Source organism: Dendrobates tinctorius, unplaced genomic scaffold (genome assembly GCF_039654945.1).
Source record: "Dendrobates tinctorius isolate UK_male_01 unplaced genomic scaffold, ASM3965494v1 ptg000051l, whole genome shotgun sequence".
In the NCBI taxonomy this organism is placed as follows: domain Eukaryota; kingdom Metazoa; phylum Chordata; class Amphibia; order Anura; family Dendrobatidae; genus Dendrobates; species Dendrobates tinctorius.
Genome location: NW_027361719.1, coordinates 11,606,004 through 11,628,123, shown reverse-complemented (window position 1 = coordinate 11,628,123; position 22,120 = coordinate 11,606,004). Strand labels below are relative to the sequence as shown.

The window sequence follows — 22,120 nt, the reverse complement described above, 5'->3', positions numbered from 1 at the left end:
TCACTATGGAAACAACAAAAACCCTCACTGTTGCATTGATCCACTCTCGCCTGGTTTACTGCAACGCTCTATTAATTGGCCTCCCCGTCACTCGACTATCCCCTCTCCAGTCCATACTCAATGCAGCAGCCAGGATCGTCCATCTGGGTAATCGGTACTCGACGCGTCCGCTCTTCGCCAGTCCTTACATTGGCTGCCCATTCATTATAGGATCCAATTCAAAGTACTTGTTCTCACCCACAAAGCTCTCCACAGTGCGGCACCCCCTTACATCTCTTCTCTCATTTCTGTCTATCGGCCTAGCCGATCGCTGCACTCTGCAAACGACTTTCGACTAACCTCTGCACTAATCCGTACCTCCCACTCCCGACTCCAAGACTTCTCCCGTGCTGCTCCTATCCTCTGGAATGCTCTACCCCAAGAAATCAGGACTATCCACAATTTGCATAGTTTTAGGCGCTCCCTCAAAACACACCTGTTCAGAGCGGCCTATCACATTCACTAATCAAAGTCATTCTCTGTGTAAGTGTGCGTGCGTAGCCCATTCACTATCTCCATCCATCCTTCACTCCTGCAAGATGGCTGGACCTTCATTGTAAATACACCATTGTAAATACACACCTGTACTCTGTATCTCCCCCACCTCATTGTAGATTGTACGCTCTCACGAGCAGGGTCGTCTTATTTCGTCTTATTTTGCTTTAATTATTGTATTGTTAGCGTTGTTACTTATGACTTGTGTTTTGAAACTGTTAAACTGTAAAGCGCTGCGGAATATGTTGGCGCTATATAAATAAAGATTATTATTATTATTATTATTATTATTATTATTATTATTAAATCTTGCTTTCCTCCATCCAGGGTAATATTAGTAATATATCCCATCTGGAGCTTGGGGACTGGGACAGCATGGGCCTGTGTGATTTCACATGCCAGGGCTGAATTTCAGCCCCAGTCCGTACCTGGTATTTGATAATAAGTTGTTCAAGTCACATGAACACTGCATCCAATCACAGGCCTCATCTTTTACAGCTGTGGCACAGATCACCTAATTGACATCATTTGAGGTGACATTAGATGAATGTAAGGAATAATGTAATATTACGATAAACGTCTGACATTTACATGGTTGATTTTGTACAAAGGACCATAAAAATGTTGAACTTTGATTGCAGGCTAGGCCATAAGTATATGACAGGAATCAGGGGGTCATTTCTTGGAGTAGAGAGAGTGCCATTCTTGATACTTTCCAAGAATAGGCAGCTTCAGATGAAAGGCAGATGGACATATATTGTCTAATCTAAACATTTCTCATTATCTATAGTAAGAAAGGAGGGGACAGAATCACAAAAAATAGCACTTCATATTAATTGTAACTGCCCCTACAGACCTGAATGACTAAAAGGTGGTAACATGCTGGGGTAAGCGAAGTCTGAGTGTGTTCCATCAATCTCCTATACTCAGGAAGACAGAAGAGCATCTACTAGAGATGAGTGAGCACTAAAATGCTCGGATGCTCGTTTCTTGAACAAATCAATTTCATGTAACGAGTATACTGGAAGACAATGGGAAATCCTAGCATTTTTCCATCAGACTCTACAAGGAGGTCTGGTGGGCAGTGAAAATGTTTAAATGGATGGGAAAAGTGCTGAATGGAAGGAGAGCAGCATGGGGAAGACTCTTGGAAGCATCTCTGACTACCAGATGGCTGCTGAGAACAATGGTATGACACTTTTACTCCACTTTAAGGAGTGACAATAAGACATTTCAAGTCGACGAGAAATTGCATTTTACAGGAAAAAAAATGTTAAGAAATAACAATGACTTGTATATAAGGCACATTTTTAAGCTTATTAAATAAAAAGAAACAGATATCCGGCACTGTTTATGTGGTGAAATTACCCTCCTTGTTAACGCATATGCCTTCACTACCGCAACTGGTATGACACCTTAATCCCATATTGAATGGGTGCTCTATCCCACATGGAAAGACATGAACTGTTGAATTAAAAAAGAAAAAGAAAAATAGGATGGCACTCACCGTCTTCACACAATACTCCTGTGCCGATGCCTATGCCTTGTTTATAAAGAAATAAAGTGAATTGTCTTATGAGAACGGTGAGTGCCATCCTATTTTTCTTTTTTCTTTTTAAATTCAAAATTATTAAATATATATATATATATATTATATATATAATTTAAGAAAACCAAAATTTAGTTTTTTGTTAAAAAAAATAGGAAATTTCAGTGTAATTTATGAAGGAAGCAAGAAGTCTCCAAAATTAGGGACTCAGAGAGACTCACATACACCCTGTATTAGACATAAAGGAGGCACTCATACACATTCTGTTCAAAATTGTCATGTATTGATACTTTTAGACTTATAAAGGCAATGCACTAAGTGCAAATCCTGCCAAAATTTACAAGCAGGGTCATCCATACACCCTTGAAGGCATCAACTGTATTGCCTCATTCAAATATTGTAAACAAAGTATAGTTGTGATACTCCCACAGACTTTGCACAAAGTGCAAAGCCAGGAAAGAATTATAAGAAGGATTATCCATAGACCCTAGAAGACAATAATTGGAGGGCCTCATTCAAATCTAGAACACTAAAAACACTTAAAGTCAGGTCTAAGCCAGGCTTTGCTCACTGTAATCAGAGTGAGCCTGTCAACACTTTCTGTTGACAGGCGAAAACATCTGTCTGTTATGACCCCCCTGTGGTACTAAAAATCCGCTCAGTCAAGACGCTAGTGGCAAGGCAGCACAACGCCTCCAAGGCATAGAGGGACAATTTATTCCAGGTGTCCAGCTTTGAGACCCAATAGCTAGAGGACGCAGAGGAATTAGAGTTTATGCTGGTTTTGCCGGCCAGGTATTGCTTGCCCATCTTTTAAAACTTTTCTCTTCTTTCCAAAAATACCTGGTTATGAGGGCATGGACGCTGGGAGGGTGTCATGAAATTAGCCCAGTCCTTTGATAGTGTACCCCTGCCTTTGCTGTACCTAGTGTGTGTCTCCCTCACCTCTAGTGCCCCCTGCCAATAGCGTTGTATAATGAAAATGTTTTCAACACATTTTCCACAATGGCCTTCTGGCATAGCACCATTTTAGGAGACCTCTCCGCCTCAAAATATCGGCCATATGTGCCAAGTTCCATACAGACAACACTTCTCTGTTTCCACCATGATGTTGACTCTCTATCTTTCTCCTTCTTATTCCCCTCCTTACACTCTCCATATAGGAGAAATGGGAGAAAGGTTGTGTGGGTACTAGCCTCTGTTATACTAGCCACCAGATCCTGTTCCTCCTCCTCTTCCTCATCCTCCAAATCGTCATTGTTACCGAATCTGTGCTAAGCAGATGAGATAGGGCTGGGCTGGGTAATATCTCCCTGTCTCATGTCTTCCTCCTTCTCTACCTGGTACCCATGGAAAGCTTCAGGTTTAATTGTCAGCAGTGAATGATTAAGTAGGTGCAGAAGCGGGATTGTTGCTCTGATTATGGCGTCTTCACTGATCACCATCTTTCTGTAGTCCTCAAAGCCTTAGAGAACCGCACAAATGTCAGACATCAATGATTAGACTTCAGTTGTTATGTGTGAAGGCTGACCAGAATACCGATGGGCGTGTTGGAGCTGGTATTCCACAATTGGCCTCTGCGGCTCACAAGACCTTGTCAGCATGTTCATTGAGTAGTTCCAGCTCATGGGCACATCGCACACCAGTCAGAGAACTTGCACTTGCATGCGCTGCCACAGTAGTGCCGGAGCAGCGGCAACTGTAGCCGATTTGTGGAAATGTGCGCTGACGCTGCATACTTTAACCAGAATCTCTGTCAAATCTGGGTAGGTTTTCAGAAACCGCTAAACTACCAAGTTGAGCACATGTGCCATGCATGGTACTTGTGTGAGTTTGCCAAGCTTCATAGCTGTCACCAGATTATGCCCATTATCACACACGACCATGCCTGGTTGGAGGTTCAGCGGCAAAAAACACAGGTCTGTCTGGTCTGGTATTCCTTTAAGTAACTCTGCCGCGGTGTATGGTTTTTAACCTAGACAAATTAACTTCAGCAGAGCCTATTGTCGCTTCGCTAAGGCAGTGCTGCAGTGCTTGCAGCTGGTGTGGGCAACTTAAATCTTTTCACCACTTAAATAAAAAATACTATATATGTTTGATATCTGCGTACTCGCACTGACCTGGGTAATCATATTGCCAAATCAATTTTTGCCATATATTGAACATAGTGAGTAAAAAAAAACTCACAAAATCTTTGTGAAATTGCATTTTTTTTTACATTTCTCCGCAATTGGAATTTTTTTTCCTGTTTTCCAGTACATTATATGGTAAAATCAATGGTGTCATTCAAAAGTAAAATTCGTCCTGCAAAAACAAGGCTTCATATGGCTATTTGGATGGAAACATAAAAAAGTTATAGCTTTTGAAAGAAGGGGAGGGAAAAAAAAAAAAACAAAACTGAAAATCGCCTGGGGTGAAAGGATTAAATGCAGTTCTTCTATTAAGATGTCTCACTGTTATTTAACTTGTAGAAATTATTCCTATGTCGTGTTCAGAAGCTCATGCCACGTTGCCGAAGAAGAGCTTTCTCTGTGGTTTCCTTGCTGGGTTCACTTTGTTGTCTTTTGTGCAAAAGAATCCTCTGAAATGCAACAACCTACTAACACAGTAGAAAGAAATACAGAAACGTGCAGAAATATGGATGCACAAAATAGATTAATTTCTTACACAGGTAATGTATATTTGGCGGTATAGTATCTATCTACGCTTCATTCCTCCTCCATATTACTTACATCTTCTCTTAATTAACCCCTTTATGACATTGGATGTACTATTCCGTCCAGGTGCCCTGGGACTTAATGCCCATGGACGGAATAGTACGTCATACTACTACGGGGGAGCGTGGCTGATCGCGGCCGGGTGTCAGCTTATTCTCACAGCTGACACCCGGCACTAAGTGCCAGGAGCGGTCATGGACTGCTCCTGGCACTTTTACCCCCCCCAGAACTCTGTGATCAAACATGCAGCATTCCCGGAGCAGGCAGAGGGGCTGTCAGCTGTGACAGCCCCCTGCCTTTGGATCGAAGACCCCGCGGCAGGACACAGAGACCCGATCGCTCCTATGGTAATCCAATGTCGTCATGATGGTTACCAGAGCTGAGAGACTTCATGTCATGCACAGTGCATGTCAGGAAGTCTCTGAGGTCAGTGTGCACAGAGTGCAGCGCTGACAGCTTATATGGCATGCAAATCAGCCTGCACAAAATGAGTGGCCCATAGTGGCACACAGTGTAAAAGTAAGAATGAAATAAAAAATGTTTTTTAAATAATTGTAAAAATATAAAAAAATAATAAAAAATAATAAAAAATCAATATTTATTCTATCATTAAATCAATATTTGAATAAAAAAATCTGAACAATAAAAGTACACCTATTTAGTATCGCCGCGTCCGTAACGACCCGACCTATAAAACTGTCCCATTAGTTAACCCCTTTAGTGAACACCATTAAAAGAAAACAAAAAAAGGCAAAAAAAAATGCTTTATCTTCATACCGCCAAATAAAAGTGGAATAACATGCAATCAAAAATACGGATATAAACGTGGTACCGCTAAAAACATCATCTTGTCGTGCAAAAAATAAGCCGCCCTATAACTCCATCATTGAAGAAATAAAAGTTATAGCTCTCAGAAAAAAGATGCAAAAATAATTATTTTTTCTATAAAATAGTTTTTATTGTATATAAGCACCAAAACATAAAAAAATTATATAAATGAGGTATCGCGGTCATCATACTGACCTGAAGAATAAAACTGCTCTATCAATTTTACCACACATGAAACGATATAAATGCCCCCCTAAAAGAAATTCATGAATTGCTGGTTTTTGTTAATTCTGCCTCCCAAAAATCAGAATAAAAAGTGATCAAAAAATGTCATGTGCCTGAAAATGGTACCAATAAAAACATCAACTTGTCCTGCAAAAAACTAGACCTCACATGACTCTTATCAACCCCTTAGTTAGGGAAAAAGAATAAAATAAAAAAATGCATTTATTTTCATTTCCCGTTAGGGTTGGGGCTAAAGTTAGGGTTAGGATTGGGGCTAAAGTTAGGTTTAGGGTTGGGGCTTAAGTTAGGGTTGGGGTTAAGTTAGGATTAGAGTTAGGGTTGGGATTAGGGTTAAGGTTGGGATTAGGGTCAGGTTTGTGGTTAGGGTTATGGTTAGGGTTGAGATTAGGGTTAGGGGTGTGTTGGGGTTAGGGTTGGAGTTAGAATTGGGGGGTTTCCACTGTTTAGGCACATCAGGGGCTCTCCAAACGCAACATGTGTCTGATCTCATTTCCAGACAATTCTCCATTGAAAAAGTCAAACATTGCTCCTTCCCTTTCGAGCTCTGCCATGCACCCAAACAGTGGTTTACCCCCACATTTGGGGTATCAGCATACTCAGGACAAATTACAAAACAACTTTTTGGGTCCAATTTCTCCCATTACTATGTGAAAAAAATAAGATTTGTTATTTTTGCGGCTGTACATTATAAACTTCTGTGAAGCACTTGGGGGTTCAAAGTGCTGACCACACATCTAGATAAGTTCCTTAGGGGGTCTACTTTCCAAAATAGTGTCACTTGTGGGTTTGGGATTAGGGTTAGGTTTGTGGTTAGGGTTATGGTTAGGGTTGGGATTAGGGTTAGGGGTGTGTTGTGGTTAGGGTTGGAGTTAGAATTGGGGGGTTTCCACTGTTTAGGCACATCAGGGGCTCTCCAAATGCGACAAGGTGTCCGATCTCAATTCCAGCCAATTTTGCATTGAAAAGTCAAATGGCGCTCCTTTCCTTCTGAACTCTCCCATGCGTCCAAACAGTGGTTTACCTGTATATATGGGGAAATAGCGTACTCAGGACAAATTGTACAACAAATTTGGGGTCCAATTTCTCCTGTTAAACTTGGTAAAATAAAACAAATTGGATCTGAAAAAAAATTTTTGTGAAAAAAAGTTAAATGTTCATTTTTTTTAAACATTCCAAAAATTCCTGTAAAGCACCTGAAGGGTTAATAAACTTCTTAAATGTGGTTTTTAGTACCTTGAGGGGTGCAGTTTTTAGAATGGTGTCTCTTTTGGGTATTTTCTATCATATAGACCCCTCAAAGTGACTTCAAATGTGATGTGGTCCCTAAAAAAATGGTGTGTAAAAATGAGAAATCGCTGGTCCACTTTTAACCTTTATAACCTACTAACAAAAAATAGTTGGTTCCAAAATTGTGCTGATGTAAAGTAGACATTTGGGAAATGTTACTTATTAACTATTTTGTGTGACATCTTTTTCTGTTTTAAGGGCATGAAAATTCAAAGTTGGAAAATTGCAAAATTTTCCACATTTTCGCCAAATTTCCTTTTATTTCACAGATAAATGCAAGTCATATCAAATAAATTTTACCACTACCATGAAGTACAATATTTCATGAGAAAACAGAGTCAGAATCACTCAGATCCATGGAAGCATTTCAGAGTTATTACCTCATAAAGGGACAGTGGTCAGAATTGTAAAAATTGGCCTGGTCATTAACATGCAAACCACCCTTGGGGGTAAAGGGGTTAAAATATATAATAATGACCATAAAATAAAAAGGGGTTAATGATAATCTCTCAGAATCTAAGATAGTAAAAGGGATTATGGTTCTGAATATGTTGTACAGTAGTGAAGGGGTTAGGACTAGAAATGAGCGAACTTGTTCGGAAAACATTTGTCAGTCTCAAATTAGGCAGGAATGTAGCACATTTGGATTCAAAATTCGGCCACAGTTTGTTACATAATTGCTTTTCCACTAATGCTTTTGTTATGGCTTTGGCTAGGATACTGGTGCTGTATGATAAGCGGAAGGGGGGGACATACATAATGAGGGGAGGGTGTGGGGAGAGGTTAGAGGACTGTTTTTTTTTTCTTATCTTTATGCGTGGAGATTCCAGCAGCCAATCATGGCACAGAAACCATCCCGAACATCCAGAAACAAGGGCTTGTGTCATTGGCTGCCAAAGTCACTTGTCCCTCCCCATATGAAGAGCGGGCATGTTATTTTGGTGCCATTTTGTCAGTGTAGCAGCACAGAGAGGCTGCTCCTAGTGCTGCTACTGGATAGTCAGAAAGTTATCTACCCGAAAAGAGAATAAAAAATGGCATAAAGTACAAAGGCAAAGGCACATGATGTCAGAAAACTACCTGTCAGTGTGCACAAAAATAGGCTGGGACCTGAGATTTACCCTATATAGAAATATAACATGCAATAATGATGCTTGGTAACAAATACGACCTATATGTAGAATAATCCTTGTAGGGGTTGATATACCCAAAAAGGGGGCAATAATAACTAACATCAAGTATGAATATACAACAATATCTTAGATCATAGTAGATAGAGTATCTCACCCATAATAACGCAAATATAGGTAGCATCAGCCCCAACACGTGTTTCATGTAGGCTTCTTCGGGGGAATGAAACAGCAATCTGTCCTGCTTCCTGTCCGTGCATCCTGCCTCACACAACAGTCAGTAGCGTGGCTGGATGACATCATCATTCAGCGCCGCGGCTGTGCCAGTGAGAGGAAACTGCCGGCAACGGTGATGCTGCGTTTGCAGGAGAGTGTGCAGAGAGATGAGAGATGCTGTGTGTGTGTGTGAGTGAGTGAGCGTGTGTACAGATGAGTGGTGGTAGTATGGTGTGTGTGCGTATGTGTATAGCACTGTGGGGGAATGTGCAGAGAGGTGAATGGTGCTGTGTGTATCTGTGTGTGTGTAGGTGGAGGAAAAGGCAATGATGGGGTGATGGGGAGAAGGCAATGATGGGGGTGACAGAGAGGGCAATGATGGGGTGGCGGGGGAGAAAACAATGATGGAGGTGGTGCAAAGGACAATGATAGGGTGGTGGAAAGAGCAATAATGAAGGTGGTGGGGAGGAGGAAATGATTGAGGTGGTGGAATGGGCAATGATGATGGTGGTGGGGGAGAAGGCAATCATGGACTTGGTGGAAAGGACAATGATGGTGGTCAAAAGGTCAATAAGGGGGTGGTGTGGGGGAGGAAATGATGGAGATGATGGAATGGGCAATGATGGGGTGGTGGGGTAAAAGAAAATGATGGTGGTGGTGGAAAGTCAATGATGGTGGTGGTGGAAAGGGCAATGATGGGGTGGTGGGGAGAAGGCAATGATGGTGGCAGTGGAAAGGACAATGATGGTTGGGGGAGAAGGCAATGAAGGGGTGGTGGAGAGGGCAATAATGGGAGTGGTGGGGGAGGAAGCAATGATGGAGGTTGTGGAAAGGGAACTTAAGGCGGGTGGTGGGGGGAGAAAGCTATTATGGAGGTGGTGGAAAGGACAATGATGGGTTGGTGGGGAGAAAGCAATGAGGGGGTGATGGGGAAAAGGCAATGATGGTGGTGGTGAAAAGGACAATGATGGGGTGGTGGGGAAGGAGGCAATGATGGAGGTGGTGGGGGAGAAGGCAATGATGTAGGTGGTGGAAAAGGCAATGATGGGGTGGGGGAGGAGGAACAATGATGGTCGTGGTGTAAAGGGCAATAATGGAATGGTGGGGGAGGAGGAAATGATGGAGGTGGTAGATTGGGCAATGATGGAGGTGGTGAAGGAAAAGGAATTGATGGCGGTAGTGGAAAGGACAATGATGGTAGAAAGGGCAATGGTGGTGGAATGGGAGAAGGCAATGATGGAGATGGTGGAATGGGCAATAATGGGGTGATGGGGGAGAATGCAATGATGGAGGTGGTGAAGAGGACAATGATGAGGGTGTGGGAGAGGACAATAATGGGATGCGGATGGAGGAATACAATGAGGGGTGTGTGGGATTTGGGTGGGAGGAAAGGGGATATATAATGGATTTAGGAACAGGGGGAGGTGGAGGAAGACATTATCATTGCTTATGTATAACACAGTCCCTTAGTATAAAGTGTACTCACTTATTATAGTAGGTAGATAATCCAGCTCAAGACTAAGGGTGTTGCGCCACCTGAAAAGCGTTTATAACGCAACCTTCTGCTTCATACTGGCTGATATTTTATCCTCTATTGGAAGTTGAGTGATTATTATTATTATTGAGCTGGATTATCTATCTACTGGAATTTTGACGCCAAGAAACGGAAGTTCCGTGCTCCGACTCCCGGGATGTCTTTAAGTGGTGAGCTGGACTGTTTTTTCACTCACTTATTATGCATGGCACAGCCCCTTAGTATATAGTATACTCACTTATTATGTATAGCACCGTCCCTTAGTATATAGTGTAGTCATTTGTTATGTATAGCACAGTACCTTAGTATATAGTGTACTCACTTATGTATAGCGCAGTCCCTTAGAATATAGTGTACTTACTTATTATGTGTAACACAGGCTCTTAGTATATAGTGTGCTCACTTATTATGTATAACACCATCCTTACTTAAAAAGTTTCCTCTTTTGTTATGTATAACTCCGTCCCTTATTTCGAACCATCCTCTTTAGTTATACATGATGCCATCCCTTATTATATAGCTTCCTCTGCTGTTATGTACAGTGCTGTCTCTTACATAGTGTATTCTTGTTATTTGTGTTATTCACAGCGCTCTCTTTTATTACATAGTTCCCTCTCTTGTTAGATATAAAATGACTGCTGATGGAGGAGTCGGTAACCAGACTACCAGTCCATCAGCTCCTCCATTAGAAAATAAGTTTTCCCATGCTCCATCAGCCGTAATTGCATTATACAGCTAACTAGACAGGATGGTATGTAATGAAAAACAGGGCTCTATATAATTTAATATGTAAGGGACGGTGCTGTACATAACAAGAAAGGGCACTGTATTGTAAGGGATGGCAATATACATAATAAAGGAAACTATGTAATACATATATTCATGTACATTTTTTTCAATATATTCATGTACAGTATGTGTATATATATATATTTATAAAATCAAGAAAAATAGGCATCACTCCAAATTAAATGTGAAAAAAGTATATATTTATATATATATATATACTGTATATATACAGTATATATATATATACATACATACAGTGTATATATATATATATATATATACACACACACACTGTATATATATGTAGCGCTTTGTTGCCATAAAAGGAGGGGGGCCCAGACACATTTCTTGGACAGGGGTCCTAAGCTGTCAGTGTCTGCCCATGGCTTACAAGCACTCAGGTATGACACAGTTCGGAGCTGAAGTTGATCACAGGGGTTTTATTCAAGCTTCTTTTCATCACACAGAATCACTTCCCTTCATGCAATGCTTCACCAACATGCAGTATATGAAAGTCTTTTCACAGATAACTTCTCTTCACCCACAGTGTCTTAACCTAAGCAGATCTGTACCTTGCTCATGCACTGAGAAGGGGAGAGGGGTATGAGTCTGTTGCTGCAGCTCTCTCACCTCTCTTTTGAAGTAATAAAGATGCTCCTGGCTGTCCTGACTGCTTCTATGATTACAGCAATCGCTTCCCAAGAAAAACTGGTCTATACAGCTTTTCTGATTTCAGTCTGACAGGAGACTCTCTAGCATAGGGTTCCCCAACTCCAGTCCTCAAGGTCCACCAGCAGATCATGTTTTCAGGATTTCCTTAGTATTGCTCAGGTGATATTTGCATCACCTGTGCAATACAAAGGAAATCCTGAAAACATGATCTGTTGGTGGGCCTTGAGGACTGGAGTTGGGGAACCCTGCTCTAGCACACACCTCACTCTTGGATGTCAAGGACACAATAATAACTTTCCCAATATTCCCTGGGGCTGTGCTAACCACTCCCTGTTTGCCATAAACATTTTAACCCCTGTAGTTTCAGGATGATTCTAAATCAACAGTGCAGCTTCTAGCTGTCCCACTAGTCTCTTGTATTGATAGACAGCGGTCCGGTGAAAACCGTGGGTGCTCCAAGTAATGATGTGGGTGTGCACTAGGGTGACCGGATCTCATATGGGGGGGGGAAATGTCAGAATCTTGTTCGTCTGGACCCCACAAAACGATTCCCCTTTCCAGATATTGAGAGAGCCAAAATTTGAGCTCGATCAAACGACGTTAACCCGTGCCGCTCGTCGCTCAAAGTTTGAAAAAATCCAAATTGAGGTATTTTAAGATTTAGGTATTTTGCATAGTCTGTTAGACTATAAAGAATGTGACAACAACATTGCAGAAATAGCCCTGACCAAATTTTCGAACCATTTGTGGTATTTGAATGCAGAGTTGGTGGGATTATCGTTTTTTGATCCCACCATTACAGACAATGAAAAGTTGTTAATGGCTAATAAATTGCTCAGTAGCACAGATGAACCATCAGAGCACGCTAACCTACATGAGTTGATAATTTTACATAGTTATCTAATCTATTCTAGAGCTTTTGTTAAAGTAGTTTTTGAAACGTCAGAATATAATGCTCGGCATTTGCTTACAACTTGCAGGACATATTGCTTTTGTTCTTCATCTTTTGTCAGAAGGTCGTTAAAGTCGGTTACTTCCTACCTCTTTTAATTTTTCTTTCCTAACTTTTGGATTTACAACCCTAGTGTGCTCTGATGGTTCATCTGTGCTACTGAGCAATTTATTAGCCATTAACAACTTTTCATTGTCTGTAATGGTGGGATCAAAAAACGATAATCCCACCAACTCTGCATTCAAATACCACAAATGGTTCGAAAATTTGGTCAGGGCTATTTCTGCAATGTTGTTGTCACATTCTTTATAGTCTAACAGACTGCAAAATACCTAAATCTTACAATACCTCAATTTGGATTTTTTCAAACTTTGAGCGACGAGCGGCACGGGTTAACGTCGTTTGATCGAGCTCAAATTTTGGCTCTCTCAATATCTGGAAAGGGGAATCGTTTTGTGGGGTCCAGATGGACAAAATTCCGACATCGATTTTTTGCGGTCACCCTAGTGTGCTCATAATGTGGCTACGGACATGCTCCAATGCATGAATCCTGCCTGTCCTTGGTCGCCGCTTGATGCACCTGGAAACGTAGCGAGTGACTTAAGGTATGACAGCACCATGTGAGGTGTACATGCTGTCTGTTCGCTTAAACACCCCTCATCCGCTTCAGCGAAAGACAGGCAGGAACCAGAAATAAGAACGCACCTGCAGCCACATTATGTGCACAGCCAAACTTAAACTTGGAGAGCAGTGATTTTAGGCAGCGCTCGCTCCTACCAATAGAGCACTGTTGATCAAGACAGAGGACTAACTTTAATATGCAAATAAAAGGGTGTAATGGTGCACAAAGGCAACGGCCATGCCAAAAGAGCACCTTTGCGCCCTCATTTGCATAAAAAAATGAAAGAAAATTTTTCATTATTAGGTAAAACTGTATACGCCTGGTATGATTTTTATATGGGCTACTTTCCCTAAATATATGTTTATGGCGTTTAATTGTTATTCGAGGGGTGACAGAGGCCCTATTAATATCATATTTCTTGGCAGCACATTGATCTGTGACCACGTGCTGCCAAGAACAATGCTATTCTATGTGCACAGGACGATCATGTAAAGATCCTGTGCACAAGAAAGTGCGGTTACAAACTATCTAAACAGGCTATTAAACGACTGTAAATCTGCTTGATATAGCAGATCAGCCTTCATTTTAAATCAGCATTTAGCTAATGTGTTTACCCACGCTTAGATCTAGGAACCTCACAGGTCCTGGTGCCATCATGACTTTTCCGATCCACAGATTGTGTCTGCAGACCTCCCTCTTCTCCGGTCTTATGCAGCACATCCCAATATGGTGCCTTTAAGAATAAGCCTGACGCTGAACCCTGAAATAAAAAATTGCCCCTCGCTGTGATCCCTCTTATGGTACGTGGCCTCCACACTGTCCTTTCTTACAAAATATTCCCACCACACCGCTCTCCCTTGTAGACTATGACCAACACGCCGTACCCCCTTTACATACTATCAGCACCACGCTATCCCCCTTATGAATTCTATCTATCGCACCATCCTTACATATGAACTACGACCTCCACACTGTCCCCAACCCATTCTTCCTCCTCTTTGAACTGTCTCCCTCATGTTAGCCTTCTTAATACTGCAACCTTTTCCCCATATTGACTACCCAACGCTCCTCCTGCTTACTGAGCTCACTCCTCGCTGCCCCTTCTCCATAGCGATCCCACCTCACTCTTTATTTTTGAATCCTGAGCCTGGCTCAGCCCCCTGCGACCCATCGCACTAGCAGTAGGCCATGGACCTCTGTTGCCTGGTGGCAAATACAGGCCTGCTTGGATCACTGCACAAGCTATCCAGTAGCAGTGTATTATCATCTATACCTGCATGGTCAGTTCCAGAGAAGGCACCTGGGAATAAGTTACTTAAAGGGAATCTGTCACAGGATTTTGATACCTCATCTGAGCAGCCTGATATAGGATGTGCCACTTACTGGGCTGTCTGTTGTATTTTTGATAAAATGACTGTTTTATCAGCTGCAGATCACCCAGTTACCAGAATGCTGTGCTCTGTATAGCCCCGCCCACACTACTGATTGGCAGCTTTCTGTGTACACTGTGCGTAGGCAGAAAGTTGACAATCAGTGATGGAAGTGTGGTTGTACAGAGCTCATAAATATGTAGAACTACATGGCAGGAGGTTCACTAGTCCTTTAGTGGTAATATCCTGCTGATAAAGTGGCACATTCCTGACATCAGGGTCTATGTCTTTACATTGTTCTGCTCTTTGATTAGGTGGCAAAATCCTGGTAACAGATTCCCTTTAAGTTATGTATAGGGCTTAGACTAAAGGGGATGTGCAGCCACAGGCCAGCTAGTTTCATGCAGCTTCTTTCAATTCTCTTCTATTTGGAGGCGGCAAATGAGATTAAACAGCACCTAATGGCAAGTATGCAAATCACGTACATGGGGTCACATGACCACAAACCCACACAGGGAATACAGGAGAATAGTGATAGTGTGCACATTGCAAACTGTCATGATTTTGCATTCTGCAATCACACAGAGTGACTTTTCTTTTACAACCGGACAGCTGCTTTAAAGGTAAGTAGAGTCTGTAACAAAACAGGGCAACTGTCTGTTTATTGGGAGCTTAGACCTGGCTCCGACAGTTAATGACACCTTCCCTAAAGGGTCGTGTCACTGACTGCAAGAGCCAGGTGTCATCCACTTGTTCTATAGGGCAATTTGCTGACAATTTTTTACGTGTAAATTGGTAGTTACTAGGTGTAAATGGCTGAATAGGCAGTGGGAAACATTAATTTTACAGCAGTGTTTTTAGGTAGTTCATTATAATAATATTGAAGAAATCTTTTTGAAATACTGAAAGCATTTTCAGGGTCTGCATGAACTAACTGTTTTCTTCACACAAAATAATCTGAAAATTAACATAGTGACTGCGTAAATAACATTGCATTTTAAAGGAAACCTGTTCTGAAACTTTTACCACTGAAACTTGTGATATGGCTGTATAGACCCTAATGCAACTATAAAAAATGTATCTTTATCATAGTAATCTGATGTGCTAGCGCTGAGAAATCAATTACAATATAGTGTGGAAGCGCATTTGTGCAGTCATATTAATACAGGAAAGATGTATATCTTTGTACCGTGTTAGCCAGTAGATAGAAGAATATTCAGAATTGAGAATCCTCAGTGGTTGATACCTTTTAATGGCTAACTGAAAAGATGGTAACACATTGCAAGCTGTAGAGACTACTCAGGTCTCTTCATCATTCATGGATCAATGCCTGATGAAGAGACCCCAGTAGTCTCGAAAACTTGCAATTTGTTACCATCTTTTCAGTTAGCCATTAAAAGGTATCAACCACTGAGGACTCTCAATTCTGTACAGTCATATTACTACTTTAAATGGTATAATCGTCCTGACAGTATTCCTCTAGTTGTCATCATGACATAGACATGGACATCTATTATAATGTTACATTTCTTAGGACATGTTGTATTTGTTACAGGTAACAGCACGGAAATGATGATCTATCCAGAAACATTAGAATTCTTTGCTGGATTATGACTAAACGAGATAATTTATATACAAGAACCATTCATGTAAAACATACTTGGGCCCGTCGCTGCAATACTGTCCTTTTCATGAGTTCTACCACCAACGAGACATTTCCAACCATTGGTGTGGACACAAAGGAAGGTCGGGATCAGCTTTATTGGAAAACCATTCGAGCGTTTCAATATATACACAAGAACTATCTGGACAAGGCTGATTGGTTTCTTAAGGCTGATGATGATACTTACGTCGTGGTGGAAAATTTACTTTGGATGCTCTCAAATTATTCTTCAGATCAGCCAGTCTTTTTTGGAAAGCGTTTAAAACTATTTACCCAGCAGGACTTCATGAGTGGTGGAGCAGGATATGTACTTAGCAAAGAATCTGTAAATCGTTTTGTGGAAGCTTTCAGAACTGGTGACTGTACTCACACATGCCATTTAGAGGATGTAGCTCTGAGTCAGTATATGGAAAAAATAGGGGTTATAGCTGGAGATTCACGAGATACTCAGAAAAGAGAGACCTTCCACCCATATTCACCTGAAACTCATCTGACAACATATTTTGGTCCAGACGTTTGGTATTCACAGTATTCTTTCTACCCAATCATAGAGGTAAGAGCTCAAGTCACGTTTAGATGAAGATTATGGCTATGCTATTGAGTATGAAAGGTGAAATGCTACCAATTGGTGTGATCTAACCCTGCAGTCTTGGAATACTCACTTCTTCTTTTGTCTCTTTATGCCTCGGAATAGGTCATCAATATGAAATTGAAACAAAATAGGAGAGAGGACGGGGCGCTCCTGGTGTGATACCCAGTGGTCAAATAGAGTAGGTTAGGAACAAAGTACACTAACCTACCGTGGTTATGCTGCCGGCATAACCACGTTTGCAGAGCCTGCAGACTGCAGTGCTTATCGTGCACCATTCGACATCCTGGCTTCCAGGTTCCAAGGTTAGCTAGTCACAAGGGGCGTCATGTGATGCTGATGTCACCACAGGTCGTCCGTCTTTCAGGTCTTGCAGGATGGTTGGAAGCCTGCTGGGTCTGTGCTGCTCCAAGCCACTCACCCAAAAAGGTGTAAAATACAAGGAAAGAGAAGTACAGCTGATTAGGGTGCTCAGACCAAGACAGACACTTGTTTTGGATGGAAAATAAACTTTTTTACTTGGTCATTATGTCCTCACAAAGCTTTTCGGCGGTGAATCCGCCTTCATCTGGTGTTGACCAGTGTTACATGCTGTTGTCTGGAAAGACACGCCACATCTCCTTCTCCGCAGGTGATCCGCAGGCGTCAAGTACGCAGCATCCAACCCGCAGCATTTACTGACCGTATGCACCTACCCTTAAAGGTGGATAATGATAGAACATGATATATTGTAAATGACAATGTGCATACAGTTGTACAGAATAGAAAATCAAACAATGTGATTCATGTTAACACTGGTTGTTTAATTTGTGTTCTGCAGGGACCTCAGTGCTGCTCAGACCTGGCCATATCCTTTTATTACGTAGAACCAGCAGTAATGCACACTCTGGAGTATTTTGTGTATCATTTGAGGGCACATGGATACCAGTATCGTTATCAACCACCATTACCAGAGGCTGCACAACAACTGACAGTGCACCACGAGGACTAGTCTGCAATTATGGGGAATCTGTCAGCAGGATTTCACATTCCAAACTATTAGTATGCAATTGTAGCTCTTTCAAAGACAAGTCCAGGAATAGACCTGTACATGGCCAGTTCATTCCTCTGTTACTGAGAAATCAGCATTTATTAATATGATGTAAATCGGGTTGCAGATATGAAGCCTCTGTCACTCCATCTCTATTCCCTGCCCAGCGCTGTCTCTTCCTGATTGACTGACGGCTTCTTTGCCTGAAGTCTCACATCCTAGGGGCTGTCAGGCAATCAGGAGGATTCGGAGCTGGGTGAGAAATAGAGCTGGAGTGACAGAGGCTACCATGGCAGTTTGCTAATAAATTCAAATGCTGATTTCTCAGTAACAGAGGAATGGCCTGGCCACGTAAAGCTATTGCTGGTCTAGTTTTTGAAAGAGCTAAATGCCCTTATAGATAGTTTGGCATGTGAACTCCTGCTAACGGATTCCCTTTGAAGCACTATAGGTGCTACGAACAATGGACATCACTATGATAATACAGCATAACATAATGAGATCCTGAAAGGCTTCATCAGCAAAGTCATGGAAGTTGCATGTTCTTTACCTCTACATAATGACAATGTCAGATAAGGGTCAAAAATGGACATCTTTTAGTAGAGACATTCAAAGTAAATATAAACATATATCAAGATTTTTCAGCTTTAGGGATATTTTGCTTTTTCATTTATTGTAGATTTTGTCTTATTTCAGTAAAATATACATGATTAACCAAATAAGTTACTTTTTAATTGCATTCTTCATTTTAGTTTTTCCTTAAAGAATTCCCTTGACCCTATATGTGCTGGTTTTGGTATATTCTAAATCAGTTTTGGAGGTGCAGGATGATGACATAGTCAGGAGATAATTGACTGTAAATTCCAAAGGCCATGTATTCTGGTGATCACTGCCAGTCACAGCTCCCTGGCACCCACCAATGTGTAAGTTTACAAGTAGCATATCAATAACCCCTTCACCATGGAACTACATTTGTATATGTTATTCAGTATTGGGGGTTTAGTCAAAATGCACTATAGGGATGTAGCAGTGCCACAGACCCCTGCAGGCCGTATCACATATTTCATATATTATGTAATGTTTTTCATAATGATAATGGCCAAGGTGAACCTCACAATAACAGAAACAGCCCCAGAGATACTACGTACTGCAGTAGAACAACTGTAATTCGAAAACATTAATTTTGTGCTGGAGAACTACAAATGTTTAAAAAGTGTATGCTCCTTCCTGATTTCCTATTCTTTTGCATGCTTGTCACACAGTGAAGGAAATAATTATTTGATCCCTTGCTGATTTTGAAAGTTTGTCCACTGACAAAGACATGACCAGTCTATAATTTTAAGGGTAGGTTAATTTTAACATTGAGAGATAGAATATCAAAAATAAAATCCAGAAAATCACATTGCATAAATTTATTTGCATTTTGCAGTGAGAAATAAGTATTTGATCCCTCTGGCAAACAATACTTGATACTTGGAGGCAAAACCCTTGTTGGCAAGCACAGCAGTCACATGTTTTTTGTAGTTGAAGATGAGGTTTGCGCACATGTCAGGAGGCATTTTGGTCCACTCCTCTTTGTAGATAATCTTTAAATCATTAAGATTTTGAGTCTGTCGCTTGTCAGCTCGGAGCTTCAACTCCCTCCATAAGATTTTGTCTCATCTGACCACAGCAGCTTCTCTCAATCACTCACAGAATCATCAAGGTGTTCATTTGCAAACTTCAGACGGGCCTGCACATGTGCCTTCTTGAGCAGGAGGACCTTGCGGGTATTGCAGGATTTTAAACCTTTACAGTGTAATGTATTACCAATGGTTTTCTTGGTGACTGTGGTCCTAGCTGCCTTGAGATCATTAACAGGTTTAGGCCACCTTCCTCGTGAACAAGGATACCCCATGAGGTGAGATTTTGCATGGTGCCCCAGATGGATGTTGATTGGCAGTCATTTTGTATTTCTTTCATTTTCTTACTATTGCAGCACCAGTTGTCTCCTTGTCACCCAGCATCTTACTTATGGTTTTGTAACCCATTCCAGCTTTGTGCAGGTCTATGATCTTGACCCTGACATCCTTATAAAGCTCTTTGGTCTTGCCCATGTTGTAGAGGTTAGAGTCTGACTGACTGATTAATTGAGTCTGTGGACAGGAGTCTTTTGTAAATGTGACTATGTAAGACAGCTGTCTATAATGCAGGTAACAAGTTGATTAGGAGCGTCTAACTGGTCTGTAGGAGCCAGAATTCTTAACGTTTAGTAGGGGTTCAAATACTTATTTCTCACTGCGAAATGCAAATACATTTATATAACTTATACAATGTGATTTTCTGGATTTTATTTTTGATATTCTATCTCTCAATGTTAAAATTAACCTACCCTTTAAATTATAGACTGTTCATGTCTTTGTCAGTGGGAAAACATACAAAATCAGCAAGGTATCAAATCAGGGGCTGGCTGACACTTTTCGGCCTGGGGGGCAATCACAACGCAGTGGCCCTAGAGTTGCGGTGGCCCTCCTTTTCCCTGCTTATCTCTGGCCATTGCATTAAAGCAGCAGAGATAGCTGGCTTTAAAAATAGACTGGTACATAGATATGGGAACAGATCAGAACTTGCTGGATAGATATGGGAGCAGAACAGAGCTTACTACAGAGATATGGGACCAGAACTGAGCTTACTACAGAAATATGGGAGCAGAACCAAGCTTACTCCAGAGATATAGGAGCAGAATCGAGCTTACTCCAGAGATATGGGAGCAGAACGGAGCTTACTCCAGAGATTTGGGGGCAGAACGGAGCTTACTCCAGAAATATGGAAGCAGAACAGAGCTTACTACAAAGATAAGGGAGCAGAACGGAGCTTACTACAGAGAAAAGGGAGCAGAATCAAGCTTACTACAGAGATATGGATCAGAACGAAGAATACTCCAGAGATATGGGAGCAGAACGGAGTTTACTACAGAGGTATGGGCACAGAACCGAGCTTACTACAGAGATATGGGAGTAGAACTGAGCTTACTACAGCGGTATGGGAGCAGAACCGAGCTTACTACAGAGATATGGGACCAGAACTGAGCTTAATACAGAGCTATGGGAGCAGAACTGAGCTTATTACAACGATATGGGAGCAGAGCCGAGCTTACTACAAAGATAAGGGAGCAGAACCGAGCTTAATACAGAGATATGGGACCATAACTGAGCTTAATACAGTGTTATGGGAGCAGGACCGAGCTTACTACAGAGATAAGGGAGCAGAACCGAGCTTAGTCTACTACATGGAACCAAGCCTGCTACATAGAAACTGGAGTAGAATCGAGCTAACGGCATACATACGGTACCATAATCTAAATTGCTATATTGATACAGTACCAGAACCAAGCTTACTGTTTAGATATGGTGCCATAACTGAGCTTACTTATAAACATAAATGCAACAATACAGCTACACAGTGCCTACTACTATCACCACTACACAGTGAATACATAATATTATAGACCAATGATACCACCATACACCTTTTGCTGTAATGACTGAATTACATTAAGCTGCTACTAAATTTAAAAAAAAATGCTACCTAAAAAGAGCAATATTACAACTAGAGTTGAGCGATACCAGCCGATACTTGAAAATATCGGATCGGAATGGATCGGCCGATCTTAAAAAAAAGTATCGGTATCGCCGATTCCGATACCGGGAACCAATGCAAGTCAATGGGGCCAAAATATCGGAATTAAAAAAAAACCTTTCTTTCCTTGTAGGTTAATTCTACATGAAGAAAAACAACTAAGAATAATGTAGAATGTATTGTGGGAGGTGGAGGAGACATTAAAGCCATAGAGGTTTAGCCCAATCAAATGGAATAGCAGGAATTAAACTTTTTTTTTTAAAGATGTTAGGAGTTACAAAGATATTGACTATGTTAGCCTCATTTATATTTTGCCAGACATGTATGTCTTCTTCTTCTACTTCCTTTTTTTACATTCTTCTTCTTCTTCTTCTACTTCCTTTTTTTACATTCTTCTTCTTCTTCTTCTACTTCCTTTTTTTACATTCTTCTTCTTATTCCTTTTTTTACATTCTTCTTCTTCTTCTTCTACTTCCTTTTTTTACATTCTTCTTCTTCTTCTTCTTCTTCTTCTTCTTCTTCTTCTTCTTCTTCTTCTTCTTCTTCTTCTTCTTCCTTTTCTTACATTCTTCATATTCTTCTTATTCAACAATTATTATTCTACATATTCAGCTTCTTCATCTTCTTCCTATTCTTCTTCATCATATTCTTGTTTGTGTCAGGCATTCCTGTAGTTGTTATCTAGAAAAGTTAGAAGTTTACACCTTCCGTTCTGCCTGTCACAAAAGATTTACAACAGGATTTGTCCGCGTTCAGTTTGGCCTGCAGAAGCAG

At 41.1% G+C, this 22,120-nt stretch overlaps 2 protein-coding genes across 4 annotated transcripts in view; one reads left to right on the top strand and one right to left on the bottom strand.

Annotated features, from left to right (window-relative positions):
* The window catches only part of LOC141091295 (uncharacterized), a 52,154-nt gene that overhangs the window by 10,502 nt on the left and 19,532 nt on the right, over window positions 1–22,120 (bottom strand). For 2 of the 3 annotated variants that reach the window (XR_012232477.1, XR_012232478.1), the window contains one exon: window positions 16,906–17,394. The exons of the other annotated variant lie outside the window; for it this stretch is intronic. The gene's annotated coding sequence lies outside the window, so the exon portion shown is untranslated. The remainder of the gene's footprint in view (window positions 1–16,905; window positions 17,395–22,120) is intronic. 3 annotated transcript variants of the gene reach the window in all.
* On the top strand, window positions 16,016–17,689 carry LOC141091376 (glycoprotein-N-acetylgalactosamine 3-beta-galactosyltransferase 1-like). The gene is made up of 2 exons (XM_073576932.1): window positions 16,016–16,662; window positions 17,519–17,689. Exons 1-2 carry the CDS (start codon window positions 16,057–16,059, stop codon window positions 17,687–17,689), a joined length of 777 nt encoding a protein of 258 aa, XP_073433033.1. The 5' UTR covers window positions 16,016–16,056.